Source organism: Pezoporus occidentalis, unplaced genomic scaffold (assembly GCF_034315485.1).
Source record: "Pezoporus occidentalis ecotype Australia unplaced genomic scaffold, CSIRO_AGI_Poc_V1 ctg13, whole genome shotgun sequence".
NCBI classification, from domain to species: domain Eukaryota; kingdom Metazoa; phylum Chordata; class Aves; order Psittaciformes; family Psittacidae; genus Pezoporus; species Pezoporus occidentalis.
In genome coordinates this window covers 10,264,258-10,291,614 of record NW_026913103.1, presented here as the reverse complement: position 1 = coordinate 10,291,614, position 27,357 = coordinate 10,264,258, and the positions used below count along the sequence as shown (strand labels likewise).

At 38.6% G+C, this 27,357-nt stretch overlaps 1 protein-coding gene across 3 annotated transcripts; it reads left to right on the top strand.

Annotated features, from left to right (window-relative positions):
- Positions 1 to 26,175, top strand: UBE2J1 (ubiquitin conjugating enzyme E2 J1). Of its 3 annotated transcripts, none has more exons than XM_062608386.1 (8): positions 1 to 170; positions 8,969 to 9,042; positions 11,260 to 11,391; positions 12,016 to 12,100; positions 13,575 to 13,680; positions 16,092 to 16,221; positions 20,161 to 20,289; positions 25,689 to 26,175. In XM_062608386.1, exons 1-8 carry the CDS (start codon positions 140 to 142, stop codon positions 25,956 to 25,958), a joined length of 957 nt encoding a protein of 318 aa, XP_062464370.1. In that variant the 5' UTR covers positions 1 to 139; the 3' UTR covers positions 25,959 to 26,175. The 3 variants fall into 3 exon arrangements, with proteins under 3 accessions (XP_062464370.1, XP_062464369.1, XP_062464371.1); XM_062608385.1 differs by lacking the exon at positions 1 to 170 and adding an exon at positions 6,532 to 6,592; XM_062608387.1 differs by lacking the exons at positions 1 to 170; positions 20,161 to 20,289 and adding an exon at positions 6,532 to 6,592.
- Positions 26,176 to 27,357: the final 1,182 nt, after the last annotated feature.

Sequence of the window (27,357 nt, the reverse complement as noted above, 5' to 3'; positions counted from 1 at the left end):
CGGCGGCGGCGCTGCCACGTCAGGGGAGTTTCCCGAGGCGAGGCGTTGGGTCCGGTCTTTCTCCTCCTCCATCCCCTGCCCTCGTCCCCGCTGCGGGAGACTCTGAGGAAGGAGCGAGCGAGCGGCGGTGCCCGCTGCCATGGAGGCCCGGTACAACCTCAAGAGTCCGGGTAGGAGACGCGGCAGGCCCCAGCGGGTGCTAGGGAGGCCGCAGCCGGACGGGGCTGCGCGGCTGCAGGCTGTCGAGGCCTCCGCCATTGGCGGCGGGCGGTGTGCCCGCCCCGGGGCCGCTGCTGCTCACCTGGGGCCGGCGGTCGCCTCCCGGGGCGCGGGGGGACAGGTGCTTCAACCCGGGCCGGGGCGGCGGTGCGGAGGAAGGATGAGGCCCTGGGCCCCGGCGATGGCCGCGGGGAGGTGGAGGCGCTTAGGCGGCAGGCGGCTGGGTCGCTTCTGCTTCGCGGTGTGATGGCATTGGAAAGTCCCTCTGAGCTGTAATTCGGTTTAGAACGCTCAGGCTCCCTGCTCTGTGTGTATGTGTACGTGTTGTCACTCTTTCCTACTGGTTCGTGGAAGCAGAACCTTTGAACTTGTACTCTGTTCTCCTGGGTATTGTTTCATTTCTAAGTAGGTGCTTGTGAGGGGACAGATTGCCAGCGATAGCTTAGTGTGTGCTGCGTAAATTTGCTTTACGTCAGTGTTACTGTACACACTGTATTTACATGTATGTGTGTATATGGGATTAAGTGTTGGAATTCATACCTTATAACTCCTAGACTTTCTGTTGAATCCTTGAAGTGAGTGCGTCAGAATGTGGCAGACGTCTTGAGAAACAGTGCTGGAAGGGAAGGGTTTGCTTGCTGGGAAGAGAAACTGAGTATGGGTTGGGTTTGTCCCATACAGCTGTGTTGGAGCCATGGCCCCTCACCAGCTGTGCAGGGCTTCACCTCTTGCGAGCTGCATGCTGTCACTGCTGAAGGAAAACCCTCTTCCATAGCTTGTAAGGGCCAGTTGGGTTTGCATGGTGGCTCCTGACCTGCCCCTGCTTTCCCCCAGTCGAGTTTTGGGAAGTAGGTATTAACTCCTTTATATTACTATTTTGAGTAGTGGCTTTATTCTTTAATCATGCTGTGCTATTACTAGTATGGGCGGTGGGGAGAAACTGAGTGTTAAGATGACTTGTACCTTACAAATGTAAATGACAGGCTTATTTACAAAATATGCCTCGTGGATGATGTATCTATTGCTAAATTATGGCCTTTGCCCTCACACCCATGTTGCATAACTGAAAGAAGGATCACAAAGCAAATGATGTACTTGTTATAGTTTAATGTATTAGAAAGGAAGCTTTGTTTTTGTTTTGTTGGCATTTTTTTAGGGAGATATGCTGGGCGTGTTGCATGTGTGAATTCAGGAGGCCACGGGAGCATGCTCACTAAGTGTGGTTTGCCATGTTATTGTAAGTAGTGGTGGTGTGCTGTATGACATGCTTTCCGATTGGAGAGGGTAAATAGTTGTGGTTTAATTTAGAAATGTTCTGCCCTTCTGTTATTCCTAGTCCCCCCTTGTTTTAAAGAGAAAATTACCTTTACTGGAAGTGGTTGTCAGCACCTCTGCTGTTCTACAGCAAAGTGAACCATATTTGGCGGAGATGAATGATTCATGCAGTGGGTCAGTATCGTTTCCCCAAATTAAACATGCTCTATAGCATATTAATATATTGGATTATTTCTTTCCATATAGATGCTGAAAATCTATAGAGACTTTAAAAGCGATTTAAATAATTTATAATGTGATTTAAAGCACTCATTTCAGTTCTCAATATGCATGACATTTTTCATAAAAGAAAGATGGGCAGGGAGGTGTTGAATAAATATCAAAAAAGATTTAAAGTAAATAGTTTCTTCAGCAGTTGTTGTCCACTGAAATGAGTTGTCTGTAATTATGTATAGCCATTGCTTTTAGTGCAGCACTTTTCTTGCTACCCGGGTAGATAAGCATATGCAATTACTTAATATTTTTGTGTCTGTTTTACAAATGTGCAATTTAATGATGGTATCTATCTTACACTTGCTACTCAACTGAAGGCATGAGATGGACATGTAGATCGTTCTGATATTAAGGTGGTCTTTACTGATGTAAATGCCCTGAAATGCATAAAGCCAAACCCATACCATGTTTCCTATTTCAAATGGTTGTGTCGTCTGCAGATGGAAGGGATTATTTTGGTGACTGAGCTCTCTAAAGGCTTTAGAACTGGTAGCTGCCCCTTGTGCCTGTTTTTGTTGCTCTGACTTGACTAGAGGAAGAATCAAGCTGCTAACCTTTAGATCCTGGTCAGCTTTAGGGATTTGGAATGTGCTATCTTGAGACAGAGTGAAAAAAGTAATTGTTTCGTACCTGCACAAGAAGCTTCTTCTGTTCAGACCTGCTTTTGGACTTGAGCAAACTGTTTGCAGATGGTGACTTTTTGCTTGCTCAGCAGAAAGAGCAAATACTACTTTCAGTTTTAGTATAAGGTATTTTAATGATTATACTAGTCTTTACCATAGAGGAAAACACATCTTAAATTGGAAAATCTTGTTAAAAGAAACCTGTGGTTTTATTGATCTTCCTTTCAAGCCAGACTCTGTTGTAGAGCAATGACAGGAGCTGAAGTTTTTCTGTGGTTACACATGGCTACATGGATCCCTCTTATGTGAGTAGGCCTGCTATGCCAGATTGATGAGGATCAGTTAAGCTCTCTAGTGCCTTTCTTTCTGTGTGCTTTCAAATAGACCACATAAAGAACAGTGTTGCTACACAGCTTTATTCTGCTCTAATAGCTCCTGGTCAATATATTCATCATCTTCCTTGTTCCATTTTCTTCGGCTAATGTTAGTTTAAACAAACGTATCTGAAAGATGGAAACTCTCCACAATGTGAAACAAGTTGTTCCCCTGCATGCTGTGTCTCTGTTGATGAGAAGCAACACAGCTGGTGTCCTTAGCAGGTCTCAGTTTACTGTAGGTAGGTACACGTCCTCCCCACTGCAGGTCTGGGCTTGGCGAGGGTGGTGTGCTAAGCTGCTGCTTGGCTCTATCAGTTACCCTCTGTGAGAGCAAGAAGGTATAGTGGCATTCACCTGAAGCTGTCTCCTCACACCATCTGTCAATATGTCTTTATTTCTTCTCCAAAAGACGATTAATTTTGGAAGGGAAGAAATTTTCAAACTCTATGCTTCATGCTTCTTTGTATTGCTTCAATAAGGCAAAGCCTTTTAAGCTGTTGCTTCATATTTTTATTTGTATTTTTGGCACTTGTAAAAGGGCAAGCTATTTTCTGTCTTAGGATTTCAAAATGAATTAGTCAGTGTATATCAGCCTGCTACCATATGGCTGATAAACCTCTTCCGTCAATATTAAAGTTTGGATGACTGAAGCACAGACTTCATCCTCTTCATGCTTCAGGAACAACCCTATTTTCTGAAATTTATGAGAGAGATATTTGGAATCATCTCTTTACTTTTTTTCCTAAGAGTTGTGACCCTTAGCCTGCTGCAAGATCAGCTGCCATATCTCGTAGTCAATGTTTTGTAGTAACAATCTCTCCCTTTCAGGTAGGACATTATGGTTACTGAAAAACTGAACAGCCACTTAAAGTGACTCATGTAGAGACTATGAACAACTGTGCTGTTTTATTTTAGTTTCAGCACGGTTTTTATTTTGTTTTCAGCTGACCTCCTCACCTAGAATTAGACTAGTGAGGGCACTGGAGGTCTGGGGAGAGCATGTAGAGGGAGGCATGGTGTGTATGCCCTCCATTTGCTGCCCAGGGCTTTTGGTTTCTGACTGATAATGTGCTGAGATTGTGATCCTCTTAGCTGTCATCTTCAGGTCACTTACTGCCTTTCCTACAAACTACACTTCCTTCTCCACTCCATACAAGTAAGAAGTGTTCCTTGTCAGCAAGCATGCATCGGTTCTTTGTTGTTAAAAAATGGTTAGTAGGAAATAGCCAGTAAGTACTGTGCTGCTTAGTACTTTCCAGGTATGAAATAAAGGTAGATTTTGTAAAAAATAAAAAGTTGAGTGGATGTTAAAAATTGATTAAGGATGAAGACATTGTTACATGTTGGTGCATTCAGCAAGCACCTTACATTTGTTTTATCTCCCTTTGTGTTGACTGAACAGTTGTTTTGAATTATAACTACAGAAGAGTACTGTATTTCCTGCTCCTCTGAGGGAAGCGAGGACTAAACACCTGTCAGTTCTGAAAGAGAGTGGACTAATAAAAATTTGTTTCATTGTTTACAGTCGTGAATACTTTATGTAAGTACAGGAGGCTTGTGGGTCTTGCAAAAGGATAGCATGAGGCTGATAAGATGTAAAGCAGCTATTCAGGAGGCTTGGGGGTCTTGGGAAAGGCCCTTGGCCATGTCAAAGTAACTATCAAACCAAATTTTAAAATAAAAGCAATTTTGGAACCCATGGTTGGCCCAGGTGGTTGTGCAGTTCTGTCATCATACACTTCAGTTTTGTAGGAGCAAGTGTTTTGTCTTGTTACATGTGATCAGCATAAAATGGGAACTTGACTAGTGGAAAACATCACGGAAGCAGCGAATAATGAGGAACTTAATTGTTTCCACTTGCATTTAGTTAGAAAAGTAATTATCTAGTATGGAGACATGGTGTTCTACAGATTGTGGTATTTGGAATAATTAAACTATGGTAGGTTTTGGTAGAGATGACTTTAAAATGGTGATGCTGATCACCCAGAACTGAAGTTTTAACTATTTTGCCCATTCCTCTAGTGCTGGAGGATGTAGGTTTGATAAGGTGGTCACTAGTGGTATGGGAAGGATCAATAGTGTTATGGGTTTCTTCCACTGCTGGCTTCCTTGTTCCAAAAGACTGAAAAATCTGGAAATCTTTGCATGGCCTGTTAAAAGGATGCCTGTTTCTACATACCCCTGTTGCTGAACTGTCAGAGCACTGTCCCATCATAAACTGAGCAGTAAGGAATGCTTTGTAAAAGAGCTTTAAAGAAACAGAATATGAAGTATGTTCTCCTCATCAGTGGTTTAAGGGCTTGCCCAACTGGCAGTTTCATCTCTCTTCAAGGATTTTGTTTTGGATGGATGTGACTAGGACTTGTTGTTCTGAAGGATCAGGTATCATTGCATAATGAAATTTTAAATGTGGTCATGATTAAAGATTAAGTGACTATAAACTGCTGTGCAAAATTTTATGAAAGTACAGGGTGTTGGAACTGGATAATCTTAAGGTCCTTTCCACTGTAACTATTCCATGATTCTGTATTTTTGTGAAATGGCATACAAAAATATATACAGGAACTTGAAAATCTATCTAAAGACAGATGTGAACTAAGGTTAAGAAAGTCAGGGCAAAATGAATAAACATGAAGAATGCAGAGGTAGAGGAAAAGAGCATTAGTAATGTGGACCTCACTTGAAAGTTTGGTAATGTGGTTTTATTTCGAGAGTAGGTACCATTTGATACTCTATTCTGCTAAAGGATTCTAATTTATATATATTTCAGGGTACTTCTGGCTGAAGCCTCTCCTATGACTCTGCTTTAAATGTTTTCTTGCATGCTTTAGTGACCACATCACTTAAAGGGATTTTTTTTTTTTTTTTACTTAAAATGTCAAAGCTCATCAGTGTTGTATTGCAAGAAATCATATGTACTTTACACGGAACTGAATCCTGACTTAAATTGCATGGTCCAGTCTTTGTGAAGTTGAACTGCTGACTGCCTGTGATTCACTGTTATGTGAAATTTAGGGATTTTATTTTGAATGCAAATACAGGCACTTTGATCGAATGAGTTCCCAGGTGCTTTGGGCTGCTGCAAGGGCTGGCTGTGGTGGTGGTTCAGCAGGTGACACTGTGAGCTCAGTGGGTTACACCCACCATGGGTCAGAGACTCTTGACTCAGTGGTCGGGTATTGAGCAGAGGGGGAAATCTCAAGGCCAGCTGGATTTAAAAAAGACTTTCCCAAAGTGTCATCCATGACGCATGTGTCATCTAATTGAAGGGCCTTGATGCTCAATTCAAATTGATTCTGTGGTTTCAAACTTTTTATTTTTCTAATATTATGTAATATTTTTCCAAGTTGTACTTAATAGCATTATTAATAGACAAGCACATAATGAATTTGACTTGTACTTTACTAATAGCTTAAGTGGGCAGAGTAGTTATAAACCCCTTTATCCCAGAGAAACTTTGCACGAGTTCCACTAATTCATTGGAAAACCTGGATTTAATAAGTAAATTGTATCCTTACCTATGCTGTTTTTGGTCAGTAACTTTGGACAAAATTACTCTTTTTTTCTGTATTTCTCCTGAGTAGACCTCTAAATCTTACTTAAAATGAAGAAAAAAAAAATGTCAGCCATTAAAAAAATAAAAAAGTAAAAAGCATTTGCTGAAGCAGTAAAAGTTGTCAGCTTGTTATATTCTTTTTTCTCAGAGATCAGATAAGCCGGATTGAAAGGTTAAGAGATCTCCAGCTTTATGCCAGCTGGTTTGGGCTCCTTTGTTTATTATGTCCTTTCTCAAACAGAAGAACTGCAAATTGGTAGAGTGGAATGGTTGGTATCCATTTGAGGAAAATGCTGTCATGCACAACCCATATCACTTAAATATGAATTTGTTTCACTGCAGTCATCTTCGTGTGCACAAAATGCTGTCCCTTCATGTGAAGTACTAGGGGCTGAGCCTTGCTGAACTGATACCTCCTAATTTGGGTTTGATTAGTGTCACCCACCTCACCTCTACCCATGTTATCCAAGAGAAGCAGTTGTGTTGAACAGAAATTTCAGGATAGCTTAAAGTAAACTTTAATAAGAACTAGGAGTTTACCAGGGAACTATTTTTGAAAGAAATAAATCTAAAAATCACACATGCATATATTACACAAATTTTGCTCATTAATTGTTATGCCACCACCGCTTAATCCTTAGGGAAGCTGGTGGCTTTAAAACTGATTCTCAGAATTTTAACATAGCATTTTGCTTTTCAGAAGAATTTGGTCAGTTTTGTGTAATATAAGAGCCAGATTGTCAGGCAGAGCCTCTGACCCATAGCACCCGTTCTTCCTTTTGTTCCCCAGAGCAGTGGAGAGATCCTTCACCTCCTCCCAGGACAGAAACTTTACTCTCAAGAGTCAGTCCAGAAGCTTAATGTCCTCAGCATGTAATTTCAATGATCATTATGATAAATTGTTGCCTATGAGTGTACCTGTGAAAGCATGGTTATTTATCATGCTGACTGTCATGCCACATAAAAAAGTACCTTGATTATTTTGTCTCAAAAACCTGGCTTTGAAAAATAGAATGTCTTGATTTGAAATTTGTTTTGTCTGAATTAGTGATACTTTCTGACTATTGACAATTCGTAATTCTTCATTTTGAATAGACCCAAACCATTCTTATTTTTCAGAATTGCCATTGCTAAATGTTTGCTCAGATGACTCAGTGTGATTTTAAGTGGGTTGAAATACCATATTTTGCATCAAAGTTCATTCTAATGAAGTTTAGAAAAGAATGTTATGTACTTGTTGCAGGCAGACTTTGTGAATTATGGTGGGTTTGGCTTTTTTTTTTAATCTGTTGCAGCTTTCACTAGCCAAAGAAGGAGCTGTGGTAATGAATGCTGCAGCTATGCTTAAAGAAGGAACAGTTTAATGACCTCTTCACTGGATCACACATTCTTAGAATGAACTTACTGGTTCAGACTGTTCTTTGCGTCCTGTCAGTTGACATTCTGGGGCATGGAAACAGAATCATAGAATGGTTTGGGTTGGAAGGGACCTTAAAGTTCATCCAGTTCCAACCCTTCTGCCATGAACAGGGACACCTTGCACTAGGTTGCTCAAAGCCCCGACCAGCCTGGCCTTGAACACTGCCAGGGGTGGGGCAGCCACAGCTTCTCTGGGCAACCTGTGCTAGTGTCTCACCACCCTCATAGTGACAAATTTCTTCCTAATGTCCAGTCTAAACCTACCCTCTTTCTGTTTAAAACCATTTCACCATGTCCTGTCGCTACAGGCTGTGGTAAAAAGTCTGTCTTACAAGTCCCTCTTAAGTATTGGAAGACCTAGTAAAGTCTCTCTGGAGCCTTCTATTTAGGCTGAACAGCCCTACCTCTCAGACTTTCTTCATAGACTTGTGCTTCTTAAGATACTCTAGGTTGCTTAATACTAAAAACTTCTTACAAGCAAGTTATTTCTATTCCACTAAAGCTACATTATATATTTTGCTGTATTTCTTGCTCTGAGAGTGGAATAATGTTTCATATTCTTTCAGCATTTTATGTTGGCTTAAGATGTTTATAGTCTGGCTTCTTGATAATAAGCTAATGCTGTGAAAAAATACATACAATATCACTGTCAATTAAATACAAAAATATGTGTCAAAAATACATACTTTAAACTTCTTCCATTTAAAATTCTACTTGACAGGACCCCACTTGCTGGTTGTCCCCACCTGGCTGCTGTTACTTCTCAGTGCAAACCCTTGATTCTGTTTCTGCCTGCCAGCCACTGGCACTTACACCCAGGGTACAGCCTTGGAGCTATGCGGTCAAAAGGCTGTTTCTTTTGAGACAAATCCGATGTGCACTGCCAAAGATCCCGTGTGCACTTTTATGCTGCTAGGCTGGGTACAAACCCATTCTCTGAGTGTCAGTAAATGAAAAACTACTTTAGGTCCAGTGTTCATTGTTGAGAAAATCTGTGACCATGCAACATATTTTTCATAACTTTGTGCTTGTGTAATTCACTTAAGATTTATTCAGTGTGAGTAGTTTGTATTGTGTCTTGGATCGTAACTCCAGTGCAGAAGCTGGGATGTGCTAGAAAAGATTAGTTAGCTGAAAGGAGCTCTTCAAGAACTGTTTATGTATTTTTGTATGCAAAACATGTAAATTTGTCTTTATTTTCATGCCTTAAACTTTTGCTTTTTCAGCTGTCAAGCGTTTGATGAAGGAGGCTGCAGAGCTGAAGGATCCTACAGATCATTATCATGCGCAGCCTTTGGAGGTTTGTTTCTCTATGTGTTTGCAAGAGCTTGTAATTAGGCTAAGTTCTCTGTGTGCATATGTATTTAAAATGTACATATTTAAGTACTAGCAGACCTTTTAACCATGGTTCAGCTATCTTTTACCTATGATGAAAATTTGAAGCAGAATTCCACTTTAATGGTATTGTAGTTCCAGGTTGTTGGTGAAAGTACATATTATCCATTTTACACTGCATCTGAGTAATTTTATTGCACAGTTATGTTTGTTCCACTTCCTCCTTCCTGAGACTGCATAAATGCATTATGTTTAAGTTAAGCTTTTTATACTGTCATGGTTTAAACCCAGCCAGCCAGCTCGTTCACTCACTTCCCCCCCTTCTTGCCCTCCCCCTACTCCCAGAGGGACGGAGAGCAGAATCGAAAAGAATGCAACTCCCACGGGCTGAGATAAGAACAGTTTAGTAACTAAGGTATAACATAAATCACTGCTGCTACCACCAGTAATAATAATGATAAAGGGAATAAAAAGGGAAGAGAATACAACACCTCGCCACCAGCCGACCAATAACTCGCACCCCCCCAGCACCGATCGATACCTCTTCCAACCCCGCAGTCCTAGCCCTTCCAGGTAACTCCCAGTTACATCCTGGGCATGATGTGCTGTGGTATGGAATACCTCTTTGGCTAGCTTGGGTCAGGTGTCCTGTCTCTGCTTCCTCCTGGCTTCCTCTCCTCCCTGGCAGAGCATGAGGCTCACAAAGTCCTTGGCCAAACCAAAATATCCTTGTTATCAGCTCTGTTCTCAAGCTGAAAGTCAAAACACTGCACTGCACCAGCTACCAAGAAGGAGAAAAATAACTGCTACTGCTGAACCCAGGACATATACCCAAACCTGACATCTGGCTCAGTTGATGAGTTGCTTAACAAAACACTTGGGCCTAGGTGATCTATGAGGATTTTGCATATGAAAACACCTGTGAAAAAGCATCTCTGGATGCATTATAAGAGAGACTGCTTATATTCCACTTAAACAGTAGTTTCTTGAAGTCTTCTGAACACCCAGTTAATTTTTTGGGCTGAGAGGATAGTGAAGTTCTGGTAGCTAAATGCTAAGCAGAAGCCCCTTCTAATTTCCCTGGAATAATAAAAAAAACACTGTTCTGTGGTATTCAGCTCAAGGTTTGATTTAACTTTATAGAAATGCATAGCACACTTAGTATACATATGGAAAATAGGTACTACAGAATGTGCTTTATTATTGACTAGTTTTTGACTGCACCTTGTGTTTCCCCTTCCTGTGGAGAAATGTGAGGTTTGATTCATGCTATTGCTTGTAACTTACATGAAGGTCTTATTTCTGAGTTAGAACAGTTAGTTGCTGGGAAGAGAACAGCAGCAGATGAAAGGAAATGCTGGAAATGTTGATGACTCCTATCCCTGAAAAAGTTGTAACTAGCTTGGCAGTCACACCCATGTGATAGCAGTGTTCAGCGTTAGTTGAGAGCTCTCATTTACTGACAAAGCCTCATTTGCACTCCTGTCCTAACAGTAGGAGTTGTTCTGCTTGTTAAGTATTCAGTGTGGGCAGCATGAGATCTGATACACAAAGCAAAACACAGAACTCCAGAGAAATAGTGCTCGAAGAGAAGTTAGTTACATGTCTTATGAAAATGATATTCAGAATTTCAAAGTGTACCTGCTGTGCAGTAAGGCACAATAGCTGTTTCAAAATTGTTTATGGACAAGCAAAAGAGGATGGGAATTCTCTGGGGCGTTAGTCAAGTCCCAGTGCTGAGTTGGCCATGGAAGGGGCTTTGGAGAGACTTGTTAATGTTCTTCCTTGAGTAGGTCCCCATCAGTTGACCAGAAATTATTACTCACTGGGTCAAAGACCTAGTTTTCCCTTAGTTGACTGTGTTTTCCATCTGTTGGTTAATAAAACTCTTGTCATAATTAACAGAACTAGAATGAAGAGCTTGAATAATGAATTTGGGGGTTTCAACAAAGCCATCGTGTAAGAAAATTACCAGAAATCGACAATATTTTATCCTCTTAACCAGAAACTTAGTACTGTGTTGGTTGTCTTACTCTTCATTTGATTTTGATTTCTTAAAACTTATGTGTGCACTGTTTATTTAACATGTCCTTATTCAAGAAAATGGTGTTTAGTTGTCTACTTCTTTGATAACACTCTCTTTCTGTTTTTTGGTCTTCTCCCTTTGTTGGGGGTGTTTTAGGATAATCTTTTTGAATGGCACTTTACTGTTAGAGGCCCTCCAGATTCAGATTTTGATGGAGGGATTTATCACGGGCGAATTGTACTACCACCTGAATATCCCATGAAGCCACCCAGCATTATTTTGCTGACGGTAAGCATGTTTACTAGTTTCTGCTTTTTACATCATCAGTTTAACTGTAGGTGTCTGAGAGGGGGATTCTTGGAATTTAAGGTAGTTTTTATAAGAAAGGTATAGTACAGTTAATGCTGCCAGTTTAAGACCAGAAGTCTTCCAAAGTGACTTCGGTATTCTGTAATTGCATGTAACTTTGAACCTAATAAATGTAAGTTTTCTTCAGGAGTAATGACATTGCTGATTGATTATCTAATCTTCCGTGCTCTCTATGGGCCTGCTTGGTCTCTGTTGGAGACGTTGGTCATGTGTAGTTTGGGACAAAGGCCTGCAGTTGTGCCTGGTTTCATAGAGCTGTAGCTTATCAGGCTGTCTGCGTGTTGTATGTGGGTTACAAGAGCAGCAGGCAAGCCACGATGTTACACTGGGACGTGAGGTATCAGGGTTTCTTCATGCATAAATAGAGGCAGATGGCAGACTTTGTTCAGAAGGCTGAATGACAGTTTTGTGAGGTTGACAGTAATGTCATTTTCAAGTGTTGTTTGCATATAGATTTGTTTGATCAGGATTTTTACAATATGTACCAAAACCCAAGAGCTAACTTCCAGCATGTTTTATTGTATCCTCCTTCTTCCTTTGAAGGCCAATGGCAGGTTTGAAGTGGGGAAGAAAATTTGTTTAAGCATTTCAGGGCATCATCCTGAAACGTGGCAACCATCATGGAGTAGTAAGTAATATTTATTTGGAGAATGTTAAGCCCAACAAACAACTAGATTTTTAAACTGAAAAAATCTCACAAAGAATATTTATAGTGGAAGAGTTGAAGAATTTTGAGAGTGTGAAAGTCTGGGAGTATTCAGGAAATGTAAAGTCATGAAGGAGTGACATAGGAGGATTTGGGAATGGTATTAAATAATTATGGGGTGAAAGGGCTAAGAAACTGAGGGGAAATGGTAAGCTTTTATTTATTTGGATGCCCAAGCATTAAGAATTCTCAGACTACTTAAAATATTCTTTGGTTTTGTTTTGTTGTGGGTTTTTTCAGTTGTTCTTATGAAAATACTTTACATCCTAATTACCCCATTTTTGAATAACTACTAAAACCAGCTGAAGAGAGGGGAGTGTGGTCAGCTTTTAATTCTGATGCTGTACTTCTGGACATTCAGGAAGGCAGACACGTGGTCTGAGTTCAGAGTAACTGAATGTTTCTACATTTGACTTTTTTTTTTTTTGTTTGTTTCATTATTACAGGAATGGAGAGTGGGTACAGTTCATCCAAGGCAGTATTTTTGTGTTTATAATTTTAGTTTTGCCAAGTACAGTACATCAGTTACTTCTTTGGATATCAGTTGCATGTTTAAAATATGTTGATAAAGTCTTAGAAATTTTCTATCAGACCGCTCTTCAACTTTTGTAAAGTCTCTTATGGTCTTTTTAAAGAGTAGAAAATACTGTCTTCTAAGTAAGGGGTGTAAACATCCTATCTCTATTTTGTGCTACTTATATTCATGTGACACTTGCTAAATCTGCTTGCAAGATGTCTTGAATTCTTAAATATCATAACTATATAAAACAAAATTGAAGGACAGATGTTGTCAGAGATGTTTTGGATGGCAGTTCAGTTTGGATGAGGTGTTATTAGTATTTAAGTAAGCTCCTTCCCTGGCATGATGACATAAAAGGAACAAATTCTGTGGTACATTGCATAGGAGAGAGCCACTGAGCTTGTGAGCACTAAGTTGCAGAATTCATGTCTAATAGAAGAAAATGCACGCGTGTGAACACACACCCACACACAAAACAAAACAAAAAAAACCCTAATCAATCCCCATCTTCTTTCTTCCCTCCTCCCCCACAATTTATATGTTAATTCTGTTTTACCATTTTTTCTTCAGAACCCATTTTTAAAGTCTGGAATTCTAATCTTTATATTGATGCAAGATTTTTGTGACAATTGTTCTTTTCTGTGTTGGTTGATGGAAGAGTAAGGCATTTCATTTATAATGAGAAGTCTGAAAAATGAACAAAGCCTTGCTATGTACCAAAAAACCCTAGTGGTGCTTGTATGAAATCCAGATTATGCCCTTGGACAAAATGAAGTTTTGCAGGCAGAACTGCAACTTTTCTGTATTGAGTGTAATGTGAGATGACATAATAGTTGTTTCTCCAATCCTGTTTGTATCTCTGTTTTCCCATTTTAGTAAGAACAGCTTTACTAGCCATTATTGGATTTATGCCAACCAAAGGTGAAGGAGCAATAGGATCTCTGGATTATACTCCAGAAGAAAGAAGAGCTCTTGCAAAGAAGTAAGTACTGAGCTCGTTAATGTAGGTACATACATATGTACTTTCTTTTAGGGTTAAGCATTGAGTAGAAAGTAAAGTCACTTCAGTCTGTTCTCTTGCATTTATTCCAAATATAAAAAAAAAGTTTTCTGCCTTGTGTGTTTGTATATTTTATATGTATATATATATGAATATATATATATAAGTTTGGGATTTTTCTTTCTGAGCATTGTGCAAACTCTGAACTTATTGTCAAAAAAAATACTTTCAGAGGGCTGTGTTCCTTTCAGCATTGTGTAGTCAAAGTTAGAGCTTCATCTGAAATTCAGGTATAGAGATGTAATTAACATTGCGATACAGTGGTAATTGCAGCATGGGGGGAAAATGAGCATGTTGATACTAAGTGTAGGTAGGGGAGAAAATAACCGAGACAATGATGCATCGTGTCCCTTAAGGCAATAATAATACTACAACAATAAAAAAAATCTGGAGCAGCTGCTCCTAAATGATTTTTAGGAAATTAACTTAAAATTAGATTTGTGACCGTGATGAAATTATTAACTTGGTGTACAGGGGCTTTTGGTGTTACCTTCCTTATCATGCTCTTAGAGAAGAAACTCATGAAGTACAGCCTAGGTCAGTGGGAACAGTAAAGTGGATTAAGGACTGGCTGAACTGCCTAGCTCAAAGGATTGTGGTAAGCAGCACAAAATCCAGCTGCAGGCTAGACACTGCTGGTGTACTCTAGGGGTCAGTACTGGGCCAGTGCTATTCAATGTCATTAGTGACCTGGGTGATTAGGTAGAGTGCACCCTCAGCCAGTTTGTAGATGATACAAATCTGGGAGGAGTGGTTGATACACCAGAAGGTTGTGCTGCCATCCAGAGGAATTTCAACGGGCTGGAGGAATCTCAGCCTCAACGAAGAGAAGAGCAAAGTTCTGCCCTTAGGGAGGAGTAACACCAACCAACAAGCAGGAAAGGAGCTTGGGAGGATCTGGGGGGTCCTGGTGGTTACCAAGCTGATCATGAGACAACAATGTGCCCTTGCTTGGTGTCCTGGGCTGCATTAGGATGAGCATTGCAAGCAGGTAGAGGGATGTGATCTTTTCTCTGTATTCAGCTCTGGTAAGACATCTTGAGTGCTGGATTCAGGCTGGGGCTGGGTCCAGGTCAGGGTACAAGGAATATATGGATTTACTGGAGCTAATCCAGTGCAGGTACATGAAGGTGATGGAGGAGCTGGAACATGTCTCATACAAGGAAAGGCTAGGAGGGCTGGGAGCGTTCAGCCTGGAGAAGTGGAGGCTCAGGGGATCTCATCCATCTGTACAAACACCTGAAAGGAACACATAAAGAAGGCAGAGCCTGGCTCTTCTGAGTGGCATCCAGTGGCAGGACATGAGGCAGTGGTCACAAACCGAAACCGCAAAATTCAATCAGTGCAAGAAAACACATTCTTTTTACTGTGGAAATGGTCTAAGCGCTAGCCCACATGGTCAAAGCACAGGTTGTCCAGAGAGGTGGTGGAGTCTCTGTCCTTGGGCGTATTAAAAATACAACTGGAAACAGACCTGAGCAATGTGTTTTGCTTGACCCCACTTCGAGCAAGGAAACTGGACTGAATGATCTCCAGAGGTCACTCCTTACCTCAACTACTCTGTGATTATCCTTAAATTAAATCTTAGACCTCTGGGGTATTTCATCTTTCTCCTTTTCCCACCTGGGGAGGAGAAGGTATTTGAAAGACCATATCCCAGTCTTATAAGTGAAGTTACTGTATTCCAAGTTGCAACCAGTACCTTATTTTGCAGGCATATGTGAGTTTTTTCTGCCTGTACTCTGGGTGAATCAGAATCTGCAGCTTCCGAGTTAGTGTTGCACTGAGTCAAAGCTAATAAACCCTGCTTAGGTGCAGAGTTTAGGGGGTTGTTTTTTATACTGTATTATCAAGGCTGTGTGGTTTCTTACTGGCTTGGAGAGCTGCATGTGGTGTGCCCTGTAGACAAATTATGTATGCTAGAGAGGACAGGTAATGCTCTTGCAGAAGCTGAAATTCCTGGATTTGAAGTGCAAGCTCCTGGGTCAAATTTAATATTTCTGATAATAGTTAGATCTTGATAATTGACATTTTTAATTTGCTGTAGATATAAAGTTTTAAAATGGTAACAAATTATTAATAAAGTACAGATAATGACAATATGTAAGTAAATTGGAAGTATTTTTCTAAATGACATGTGAGGATATGTATAGATACAGTTCTCAACGTGTTTTTCCAAGATAATGTGATTTGGGTCTGAGGGAAGTGCTTTTAAGCTATTACTCTTGACACCACTTGTCTTTCTGTGGGTTGTTTTGCAAATAGTTTGTTCAGACAAGCACCTAAGAGCATTATGAGAACACTCTATTCTGAGTTATGTCATTTGTGGGCAGGTCACAAGACTTCTGTTGTGAAATGTGTGGCACATCTATGAAGACAGCCCTTTTACCACTAACATCTGGAAGAGTGTCAAGCCAGGCGGACAAGGAGGCTAAAGAACTTGCCAGACAAATTAGCTTCAAGGTGAAGTCACCATTTTAAACTTTCATCTTTGTTGTGTAGAATTAAAAAAAAAAAAAAGAGGGAAAGCTTTATAAATTCAGAAACATTCATCATTTCATAAACCTTCATCAGTCACTCTGTGGAAATCTGTTTTTTTTAGGACAGTCTGAAAGGGAAAAATAGAAGTGGGTCTTTTGCAATGTACCAATTAATAAATTGTGCATCTCAAGCACTGATTGATTAGTTTTAATTTCAGTGGTGAGCACTGTGGTAAGAACTGCTTAATTATGTCACTTTTACTTCCTTGTTTTCAGTCACTGACAACTTGATTAAATTCTCCAGAACTAGTGTTATCATAAAAGTATTAGGAAACTTTGGGCAAAGCTAACCTAATTTTTTTTTTCTTTGTGATTTTTTTTTTTTTCTTCTTTTGGCTTATGGAAGGAATAAAACATATTCCTACTGAAAAATGATTGCAAATTCTTTTGAACTACTCTGCAGCTGAAGATACTGAAAGTTGAACTCTGGTATGGAAGTTGCTGTTACCCAAAAATGTGTTCTGTAGCTTGTGTTTCACTGAAAGTAAGGTTTGTTCAGTCATATACGTGCCTTAGAAGATTGCATGTCTTGCATGCACAGGGTTGTTTTTCACTGGGTTTTCCACTAAACTCTTAAATCAGCCACTAAGGAAGACTGCTGTGCATGAGGGCAGGATACTACAGTGGAATATAGTATCACAATGTGGCATTGGTGATGGATAGATACTAAGGTCAGGGGTGCTAATATGTCCCCTTTTATCACCAATGTTCTCCTTACAATGTCCTAAAGACTGCTTTTTTTTTTTTTGTGTGTGTGCCATGAGAATAAAGATTGCCTCCTGCTGAGCAGGACCTGCATATTTCTGTGCAATCTCACATCTAGCCATGTTGATGTGGTTGGGTCTGTGTATAATAATGCTTATGAAAAAAAAGTCTCAAAAATCTTGGAAAAGATGAGGAAACAGTTTTGAAGTTAAGCTACTTGGAAAAGCAATGGACTGCCTGCTCCTGGCTTTTTTCACAAGGGTTAAAAACTGCATTTTTATTTAATAACTGTTAATATTCATCACAGAAATTCTAGAAATATCAGAGTATATATTTCTCCTTTTTTTAGGAAGAACTGTTACATTTCATACCTTTTTCAGTTTTAAAATTACATACTTAAAGACATTAATCTCTAAAGAATATTGGTGTGTTCCATGTATCCACATACTTAATTCTACATCCTAATTACAAGCACTAAGCAAAGGAGAAAAGAACAAAAGGCTTGGGTTTCTTCAGTCTTCTACAATCCATTGTGGGGTTTTTACAAGGTGAAACGGTTCTGTCTTCTGGTTGCGCCTTCCCTCCCTTTCTCAAATTAATTTTTAGGGATTGAGTTCTTTTAAGCTTCCTGCTTCTCTGCTTTGCTTGACTTTATTATTGTTTGTTTGTTTGGTGTTAGGCTAAGGCATTCCATTCATGTGTTTGTAGTAAACTAATCATATGAATTACTAGCAGGGAGTTCAAAAGGTAGGAATCATTTGGATATATTCCATGTCAATTTATGGGGTAAGATTTAACATCAGATACCTGACTGTGTAATTTGAGAGCACCTTTCAACTAGCAAACATACTAGCAATTGCTGCTAGTGAAAAAGAGATTTCCTAACTTTTTCTGGATGATCCTGGGATTGTGAGAAATCATTTCATGTTTAAGCAAAATGGTAACTTTTAAGAAAATACCCATGTGTATTATTGAGGAAGGAATATGAAATTCAGGAGGAAAAAATAGCAAAGCACACTTCCTCATTATAGTTTTCCTGCTTCTGTGAGCCTTCACCTTTGTTCCTCACTGTTTGAATAGGAAATTACTTCTTTAAAATCAGCTTTACATTGACTTGTAAATTGTTCTCTGCACTTTGAGAGCTCCACTCCACTTAAAAGCAAAAAAGGAAGGTAGATGACTAATAGCATATGCATTACTGTAAACCAACATGGTTTACCTACATGTTGCCATCACAAGGCATATCTTGCCATGAAACTAATTCTCCACTTACCATCATTATTACATTTAAATATATTGGGTTTTTTTTTCTTTTTTTTACCCTTGATGACGGTGTTGTCTCAGTTGTCTCAGTTTTCTGGAAGCACAGGTAAAGGCTGAAGAAAATAGATACTGGGTGACAAAAAAAGATATTTCAGTTTTAGGAACTTCCAAATGTTCTATTTTCTTGAATTTTAGTCCAAATTCAGTCTGACACACTAGACTTAGTACTTTCATAAATGAAAGTAAATCAAATGAACATTTTTTTAGTGTATGTGTTTTATAAAGCTTGAACTCTTAGAAAAAGCAGAAGTATGAAAAGCAGTGGTCACAGGTTCCGGGGAGGGAACATACAACTGGATATGGGAAAGGAAAATTCAGCCTGTGGCTTTTCAGATGCCTATCAGAAGATGTGGAATCTCCAGCTTTGGAGATGGCTGAACATGACTCTGTTTTGAGGAGGGAGCTGAACCAGGTGACATCTAGAGATCCATTCCAGCTTAAATTATTCATAATCCTGTGTTGTTTCATTGCTGGTGCATATTTGAGTCATAACTTGTCTTATCCAATGTTAGAATATTCAAGTGCAAAAGAATAGCAGTGTCGTCAGATTGTGGTTTTAAAACTTAATCTCCAGGTTGTTTCAGTGACGTATTTTTTGGCTTCTCCTGAGATAAATTCCCTTCTTCTTGGCGTGTATTAATTTCACAAAAAATAGAATCATGAAAGAATATTATTATTTTGTGCTCTTATCCTCTTGTTATCACCATAACTGGTTGGTTTCTAATACTTGGTTTGTATTTCTTACTACTACTACCACTACTTATATCTGCATTTGAAGACAAGTGTTAGATTTGGAATTGTCAGCTTTATAACAAATTGAGATCCAGATATATGACTTGGAAAGTGACTTCTTTGCTGATAAAAATTGATCTGGTCATGATTTTTTTATGTATAAATTTAAAAGAGTATCGGTGGAGGACTATGATGCTATGTCCTTTTCTATTCCCAAGAGATTATTGCAAGCATATATATTGTTGTAACAAGAGGTTTCTTCAGGATCCTCTACATGTCACTGCTGATTGTCTCAATTTCCAAAAGCATGAAATGTAAATTCTGGGAGTTGATGCTCATTAGACATTTTAAAAATGTGTACAAAAGCACTATTACAAGACTTAGGTTTGTGTTGGTTTTTTGTTTGTTTTGCTCTGCTTTTGCTGAAATTTAAATACTGGAAATTAAGGCATACGTGCCTGACATAGTGTAGTGCCCTGCATGTATGCCCACTCTGGCTGTGAGGCAACTGCAGTACTGGAGCCACTATAGCCACATTAAGTTAGCACTTACCAGGGACTAGTTAGCCCTGCTGGGAAACAGGCTATATATGCTTTTACTTTTAACAGTAGTAGTCAGCATTCATTTAAGGACATGAGAAACAGAAGGTTTAAAAAATGGTGTTACTTCTGGCATAATGTCCTGGATCTTAGAATCATAGAATAGTTAGGGTTGGAAAGGACCTTAAGATCATCTAGTTCCAACCCCCCTGCCATGGGCAGGGACATCTCATGCTAAACCATCTCACCCAAGGCTTTGTCCAAAGATTTCTGAAGAGTTTTCTTTTTTACTCTATACATCTGTGCATTTTTTCAATGTTATGCCTGTTACATGAAAACAAAATTTTTACTTAAGACTACAGATGCACAAGCATAAGTTTATTTCTAAAGAGAATTTCTTAAGCCTGTTGATGTGTAATTGAAATGCAATTGGCGTACTTGATTATTACATTTCAGTAAGTCTTATATTCTGTGTACATTAAAATACACATTCCAAAATGAGCCAGACCTTTTTGGAGCAATTTTGGTCTTGTTTCTGAAGCCTACATATGTACTCCTTGTAGGCAGAAGTCAATTCATCCAGGAAGTCTGATGCTGGACCCTCAAACACATCAGGATTGAACTACTCTGCCACTGATGAGCCCCAGCAGGGTGGTGCAGCTACAGCAGTCCAGGACCCAACAAATGCAACGGTATGGTCTGTTTTTGAGCTTTATCATTGCAAGTTCAGCCATAGTTTGAACATGCAGTCGGTACTATTAAGCTGATTGGAGGCTTCATTAAGAGTATGTACTTTGTACTTGCTTCTTTTAGAATTTGTGTACTTTTATATGTGTAAACTTTAGCAAATAGCTTGCTGAATCACTTTTAGAAATAGTGATCTCTTTACTTCCTTCTCTTAAATTAAAACAACAAATAATACTCTTTTAGCAGTTCTTGTTCCCACTAGTTCCTTTAATGTATGGGTTAACAGTCCATTAAAATGATATGGTGTCTGAAGTGCTACAATTTACCATCTGCATAATACAAGATTTTGGACTAGAATTCTTAGCCAGAGGCAAAAAAATGTTTCAATGATAATTTGCAGCACTTAAATATTAATTAAGAATATCTTCCTGGTTTTTATAACTTCTTAAGTGAATCTAAAATATTCTTACTGTTTGAAGTATAACATTTATGATTTAATACTGCTAGGTGTACGGCTTACATAAGGTTTTGGAAGTGACCGAGGTCTGGTAGTGGGCCAAGGCAGCTGCTGTTATGACTGTGGCAACTGCAGTCTAAATTCACTGCTAAATTGCAGGCAAATCCCAGCTAAGCTGGCTTTTTTAGAGAGGATGGGGCTGCAGATCAGTTAAAAAACCTAAACCACGTCAAATAACGTCAGACCATCTGTTGCATGTTGGCAGCATATTTTCTAGCTATGTGGAAATATAAACATGCTAATAGCGTACTTTTTTCCTACAATAAGGATTTTTTCCAGATTGTTTGGGATTTAATAAACCATTTTATTTTATTCTTATTACAAATCCTGGCTAATATAGTAGAACTAACCAAAATACCGAGGCATTGCTGGCATCTGCTTGAGGAAAGAGGCTGATTTTTTTTTATTTTTTTTTTAATTCAATTTCTAAGAAATGTCTTTTAATCATTTATGCAGTTTTAATAATTAAAGATTAACTTCATTTTTAGCAGAACAGTCCCAAGAGAAATGAGATATTTAAACATGTAAATTTATGTAAAGATGTTTAAATGTGATGAACTGGAAATGATGAAAAGTGGATTCATGCTTTAAGGGGTCAGACTGTTATGCTCATAATTGTTAATTTGAGTTTGAAGCAATACCTGTGTTTCTGAGCTGCCACATTTTGAGTGTTAGGTATTTTCTGGAGCCATTAGGAAGTGAAAAGTTAAAGCCACACTGTGGAATAAAGAATTGTGTAACAGGAAAGACTGCTTTAAAGAATTTCAGCTGTGTTCTTGTGAAAGTAAATAGAACTCTTCTCAAAGTAGGGGGCCAGAGGCATGAAAGAAGAGTATCTATGCAAACCCCGGATTCTTTCTACTCAGTTTGGCTTCTTGCATGTGTAAAATCAGTTTGTTGGATTAGTTCTTGTGTAGAGACCTAATTCTGCCTTACAAAGTTTCAAGTGCTGAATGAGGGGAACATCAAAACTATTTGTTACGTTTCTTGGATAAAGTGTTTGCCACTTATTCTACAAATGTGTGTTTTAATTAAAAGCTACTGCAGAAAATTTGCTCTTGTGAACTTGAAATTTATTCCCTTTGACAACAAAAAGGGCAGAGGTAGACCCACCACCCTCTCACAACCTACATTTAGTGTATTGCTGTGGAATGATGTTCCACCTTAGTGTTTATAGTTGATGAATAAAACTGATAGTTAGTAAGAATTATAAAGTTACAAGTTAAAGACTGTGGTTAGACTTTTTTTCTGATAACCTGGAAATACATTAAGCCTCAAAACACTTGTTATTAAGCAATATACTGTAGCAGTGTCCTGCACTAATGTACTGGCTGGCTGAAATGTAATAATGAGGAGTGATGAAATAAACAGTGTAACTGAAGTCAACTAATCTTGAACTGATGAGGGACCTTTCTGTAAGAAAATGAGGCTGTTATGATACACAGGATTTATAGAAGCCCTTATTTTTAATCATGTGTTCTGAATAATATGTTGTGAAAAAGTTATTTCCTTTTATCACTATTAAGCCGTGTCTTAAGTTCCCTAATACTGCAGCAGCAATTTTAAATGACAATCAGGAGTATTTGGCCCAACTTTGATTCATTAAAAACCAGACATTTTTCTTGTTAGCTGTTAAGCCATGCTGTGCCAAACTTCAGCTGTTCTTCATTTGGAAGTTGCATGGGCAAATAAGTGTTTCACTGGTCCTTCTGTCTTTTTTTGATATCTCTTAGATCATGAGTTTAACTGAGAGAGGCTTCAGTAACCCAGAGGATTTATATAGTTCTGAGCTCCTAGAGTTGTTATATTTTTAAAACATCCACTCTAAGGTGATTATTTAATTCTTCCAGCATTCTGATAAAAATTTTTAAAATAACAGCCTGCACACATAAATGATGCAGTGAATACTACGATTCTTCAGTAGGCTGAACATAAATTCCTTGCTTGTGCTTTGTTATAGAATAGAACTTTTTGTTAAATCTAATGTGTGTTCATTTTATTGAACTAGCCTTACTCATCAAACTGCAATTTCCCTAAAGCAAAGTTTTCCACCTGTCCTAACAGTTTCAGAAGCTTCAGATATACAGTGATACATTAAGTGCATATTCAGTGACTGTAAAGATCACATGCTAAAGGTGGCTACTGCATAGCTCTTATTAAACATTTTTAGTCTGTTAAGCCTTCATCACCAACATTTCCAGTATAGTTTGGCAGAAAACGACTTAAAATTGGATGGAAGTTGTCATGTGAGATTTTTGTTAGTCTAAAAATCTCAAATCTCAACATTTTTGCTTAAGGAGAATTTAAAAACTTGCCCAAGTGAAGACAAGAAGATTGAGTTCATTTTTTTTTTTTTTCTTTACCATGTAATACAACTCATCTGTCATTTTTGGCAGATTCTTAAATTTTGGGATTCTTAGCAATTAAGTCTTCAAACAAAAACTCTTTATATTATGAGGATTGGGCCGGACTCTTGTCAGTGGTGCCAGGTGTTAGGACAAGAACATAGCATTAGCACATAAACTAAAATACAAAGTTGCACCTGAACATGAGGAAGAACTTCTTTACTGTGAGGGTGACTGAGTATTGGAATAGGTTGCCCAGAGAGGTTGTGGACTCTCCTTCCTCGGAGATAGTCAAGAGTTATCTGGACACAAGTAATGTGCATTAGGTGACCTTGCTTGGGCAGGGAGGTTGGACTAGATGACCTGTGGTGGTCCCTTCCAACCTCAACAGTTCTGCGATTCTGAGTATTTAAGATACATTAGTATCTGGTCCCAAATTTATACCGGGTAATAATCACTCCTTCCTTATCTGTCTTGCTTCTGCATGTCTGCTAATACTTTGTCATTGATTATGCTGGGAATCCCAAGGCAGTGGGTTAGCTCAGTTTTGCGTGAGGCAGTCAGTCTTCTGCAGTCCTGATGCATATATATAGTTGGCTCCAAAAAATAATTTCAAGCCTTGCAGTCGTCAGTGAGGTTTCTCTTGAATCACAGTTCTCTTAATGTCAGTGTGTGGCACTGTGTCTCATTCAGAACAGGACCTTTCTGATCTATTTTTAGATTTAAAATTTTGAGAAGAAACCCAGGTGTGTGGTAGCCAGAGCTAGTTACTTTTGTTAGTAAGTGTAAAGGGTCAGAAATATTTCTAGACTCCTTTTTTTTTTATTCCTTTTTCTAAAGCTGGTTTAACAACACTTTGCCTGCTGAATTTTGCTGGTTTTGCTTCCTGAATGAACTTTTCTCCCTCTCCTCTTCTGAAAGATGGGAGTGTAGATGAATCTAGGAACTTCATTTGTCAAATGCTCAATTTCTCTGAGTCTTTATTTCCCTTGGCATGAGAAGCTTCCCAGTGGGTTGTCTACGAAGCAGGATGACTTTCTCCTGCAGTGTAATGGAAATCATGGCAAGCTGCTCATAACGTTGTTCTTGGCTGTCTCTGATGATAAAATAACATTTTTCTTTGAAGCTACCCAAGCAGCTTGTTTGCTTAGGCAAGAAACCTGTGTAAACAGGCAAGTTGTCAAATGTGTAATTACATCAGTGCTTCTATGTTGATGATAAACACTGGATAATACTAATGAGGAGGAGGTAGGAAAGGAGCATCTCTTCCCTGGGCTAGTCAAATAATGACTAGGTGAAAATTTGGATTTCTTCTCCTACATGCAGAATATGTGGCCGAAGAGTCACAACAGCACCATGTCTTGTGGATCAACAAGTCTGGTACACAGTTGAGGACATTCCCTGCCTGGCCATGTGCAAAGGATATCTTTTGTGGATATAGTAGCTGGCCAGTGCAGAGCTTAGGGTTGTAGATACTGTGTTTATTAAAAGGCTTTTGCTTGGAAGTAAATATGGAATGTCTGGAATTCTAGTTTTGCCTGCTGTAATGATAATCTTTTAGAAGAGGGGAGGGGGGAGAAAGCTAACTCTGGAGAATAGATGCAGGGAATACCTGCAGACTATTCTGAGAAGTCAAAGGATGACTTCAGATTAATAACTTTGTGTCAGAGGTACTGTTTTTTAAACACTTTAAAACTGAAACTTTGGCAAAATGTTTTTTTCCAACAACTATGCTATGTCACTATTTTTAATACTAAAATGTCAGAAGTATGAGCCTTTCAGTATTGCAGGGAGGATTAGGACAGTGGAATATTGGAGCCCATAGTTTCAACCTTGCAAACTGGAAAAGTACTTTATTTAAATAATACTCTTCTGAGCTGAACATCAGTTGCTAATGTTTATTTTGTTCACTACATATAATGGCAGAGCAATGTTTGACCAGTAGAGGGCAATAGGTACTTGTGCATGCACAAGTACAGTGCTCAGTAGTTCATGCTGGAATCACGTAGGTGTTTTGTGTTCAGGATTTTTTGTTTTGTTTTTTCCAGCGGTGTTGGTGGTGATGAGAACAGAGTTTTGGACCCAGCTGTCCACAGTAAGCAGTGCAGCATTGCTTAGTTATTGTTCTCTGGACTTCTTTCAAGTTGTTTCCTTTTCAGTATTAGGTGATGGTATAAATCCTCAGAGACTAAACTGGAGGACTATTAAAGATATATTGAACTGCAGAGAGCTAAGCAAATTGTAGACAGAGATATTTGAAATCTCATGATTTGGAAACAATCTAGAATTCAAGTACTGTTTGACAGACTTTCTTCCTTAAAAAGAATAAAGTCCTTAAAACTGCTAATTTGCAGCTTGAAATAGACTTTTCAAGACAGTGTTTGTACAAAATGATGTCTGTAACAATCTTGTAATTATTAGTGACATGTATTATCAGGCTTGCAAGTATTAACAATTATCTGAAGAGTGCGTTTTAATGATTTTGATCCTTGCTGATCTTACATAGTGTCTTGCCTCACAACTCTCCGTGTTTCCTTTTTAGTCTGAAACCCAGAACATCAGTGCAGCAGCCAGTCAAGAGTATACTCCTTCAGTGTCCACTAATACGTCTATGAGTCCTCGGCAGCGCCGTGCCCAGCAGCAGAGTCAGAGACGGCCTCCGTCTTCAACTGACTTTAATCGGGTACAGCAACCAAGAGTCAACATGAACCACACTGGATCAACTGTTCTGATTGTCCTTCTGACTCTTGCATTGGCAGCTCTCATATTTCGTAGAATATGTTTGGCTAATGAGTATATATTTGAGTTATAATTAATTTGGTTTGTCCTAACAGCAGTGACCTGAATGCGTCATTGAACATTCTGTATTGGGTATTTGGTATGATATGAGAACTGTTTACAAAGATTACTTTTTGTATTTATGCTTAAATCGTTACAAATGTTAATGTACGTACAGATACGTTACTTGTAAGAAAAGCAAAGTTGTACTTCTAACTACAACGAGTGTTAATTGAGTGCCCACTAGATACTTGGATGTGGGAGAGGAAGGGAGTCAATCTGAGTAATTTATCAGCTAGAAAAAGGCAACTTAAAAGAAGTGGTTGATTCACTTTTTTTATGGAACGTAAATGCAATTAATCATGTCTAAGTTTTAAGATTTGACATTGGAGAAGTAATTATGAAATGAAACACAACTACGTGTTTGTGTCCAGTGAACTCTTAATTTAGATGGGAGACAGTTTGGTAACCACTTTTATTTACCATGACGCATTTCTAGAGGGGGAACACATGCAAACTGGTTGTGATGTTGCTTTGTGTGTGTGAAAGGGGAAAAGGATTGTAGGGGAGGTAAGAAGGGGCCAGAAAGCTACTTGTATTTTGGTTTTTATATTTTGGAAGAAAGATCGGATAATCTTCCACAAGATTTGAATGTTCTCTTCTAATATTCTCAAATGTATATCTTGTTTTCTTAAATTTGAAGATTATATAAAACATGTCTATTCTCACGATAGTTATAAATATGTAATATAATTATTTACCCAGAGCTATTGTCTTTTAATTATACCAGAAATATACATAAAGTGTTGAACTGAATGTTTCATATGTGGTTTTATTTACTAAAGAATATTTGAATGTTGTTAAACTCTCATATATATGAACACGTTTAAGAGAAATATTTATTAAAACCCCGGTAGTAATAAACAGTTTCAAGCCACTCTTCAGATACGTTTCGAGTATCACATAGCCTTTGTGTGTGTGGTTTTTCCTGCACATGTTTTGTTGTTTGTGGTTTGTATTTTCTTTTTTTTTTTTAATTTAAAATGATTATTGGACCCAAAGGCTTTCTTATTATTAGATTATGAAAAAAAGAGCTGGTAATATTAATGAATGCTCTGAAAGCACATATACAAGCAATAGACATACAATTGTTTGGGTTTTGAGAGAAGAAAGCAATCAGTGGGATAATTTTCTTCTTGTATTATTGTTCAGCTTTAAGTGCACTCTAGCATGTTTATTTCAAAGGCAGTGAAATTTAGCTAACTTCCATTTCATTGCTGTCAAACATGACAGCACTGATTTAAGTGACATTCTTATCCTGTTTCTCAGCAGAAATGATTTTGTTATATATAGCGTGTGCTAGTGTTTCGGAATATTAAAGTAGCTATAACAACTTCTAAAATAAGGAAAGCCCACTGTATCCAAGAGTGGTG

What these genes read in the sequence shown, in the direction of transcription:
- UBE2J1 (XM_062608385.1), top strand. Translation starts at nt 6,547, where the DNA reads ATGTCCTTTCTCAAACAGAAGAACTGCAAATTGGTAGAGTGGAATG. An exon ending in ATCATGCGCAGCCTTTGGAG is followed by an intron (nt 9,043 to 11,259) that starts GTTTGTTTCTCT and finishes GGGGTGTTTTAG; the next exon opens with GATAATCTTTTTGAATGGCA. An exon ending in AGAAGAGCTCTTGCAAAGAA is followed by an intron (nt 13,681 to 16,091) that starts GTAAGTACTGAG and finishes ATTTGTGGGCAG; the next exon opens with GTCACAAGACTTCTGTTGTG.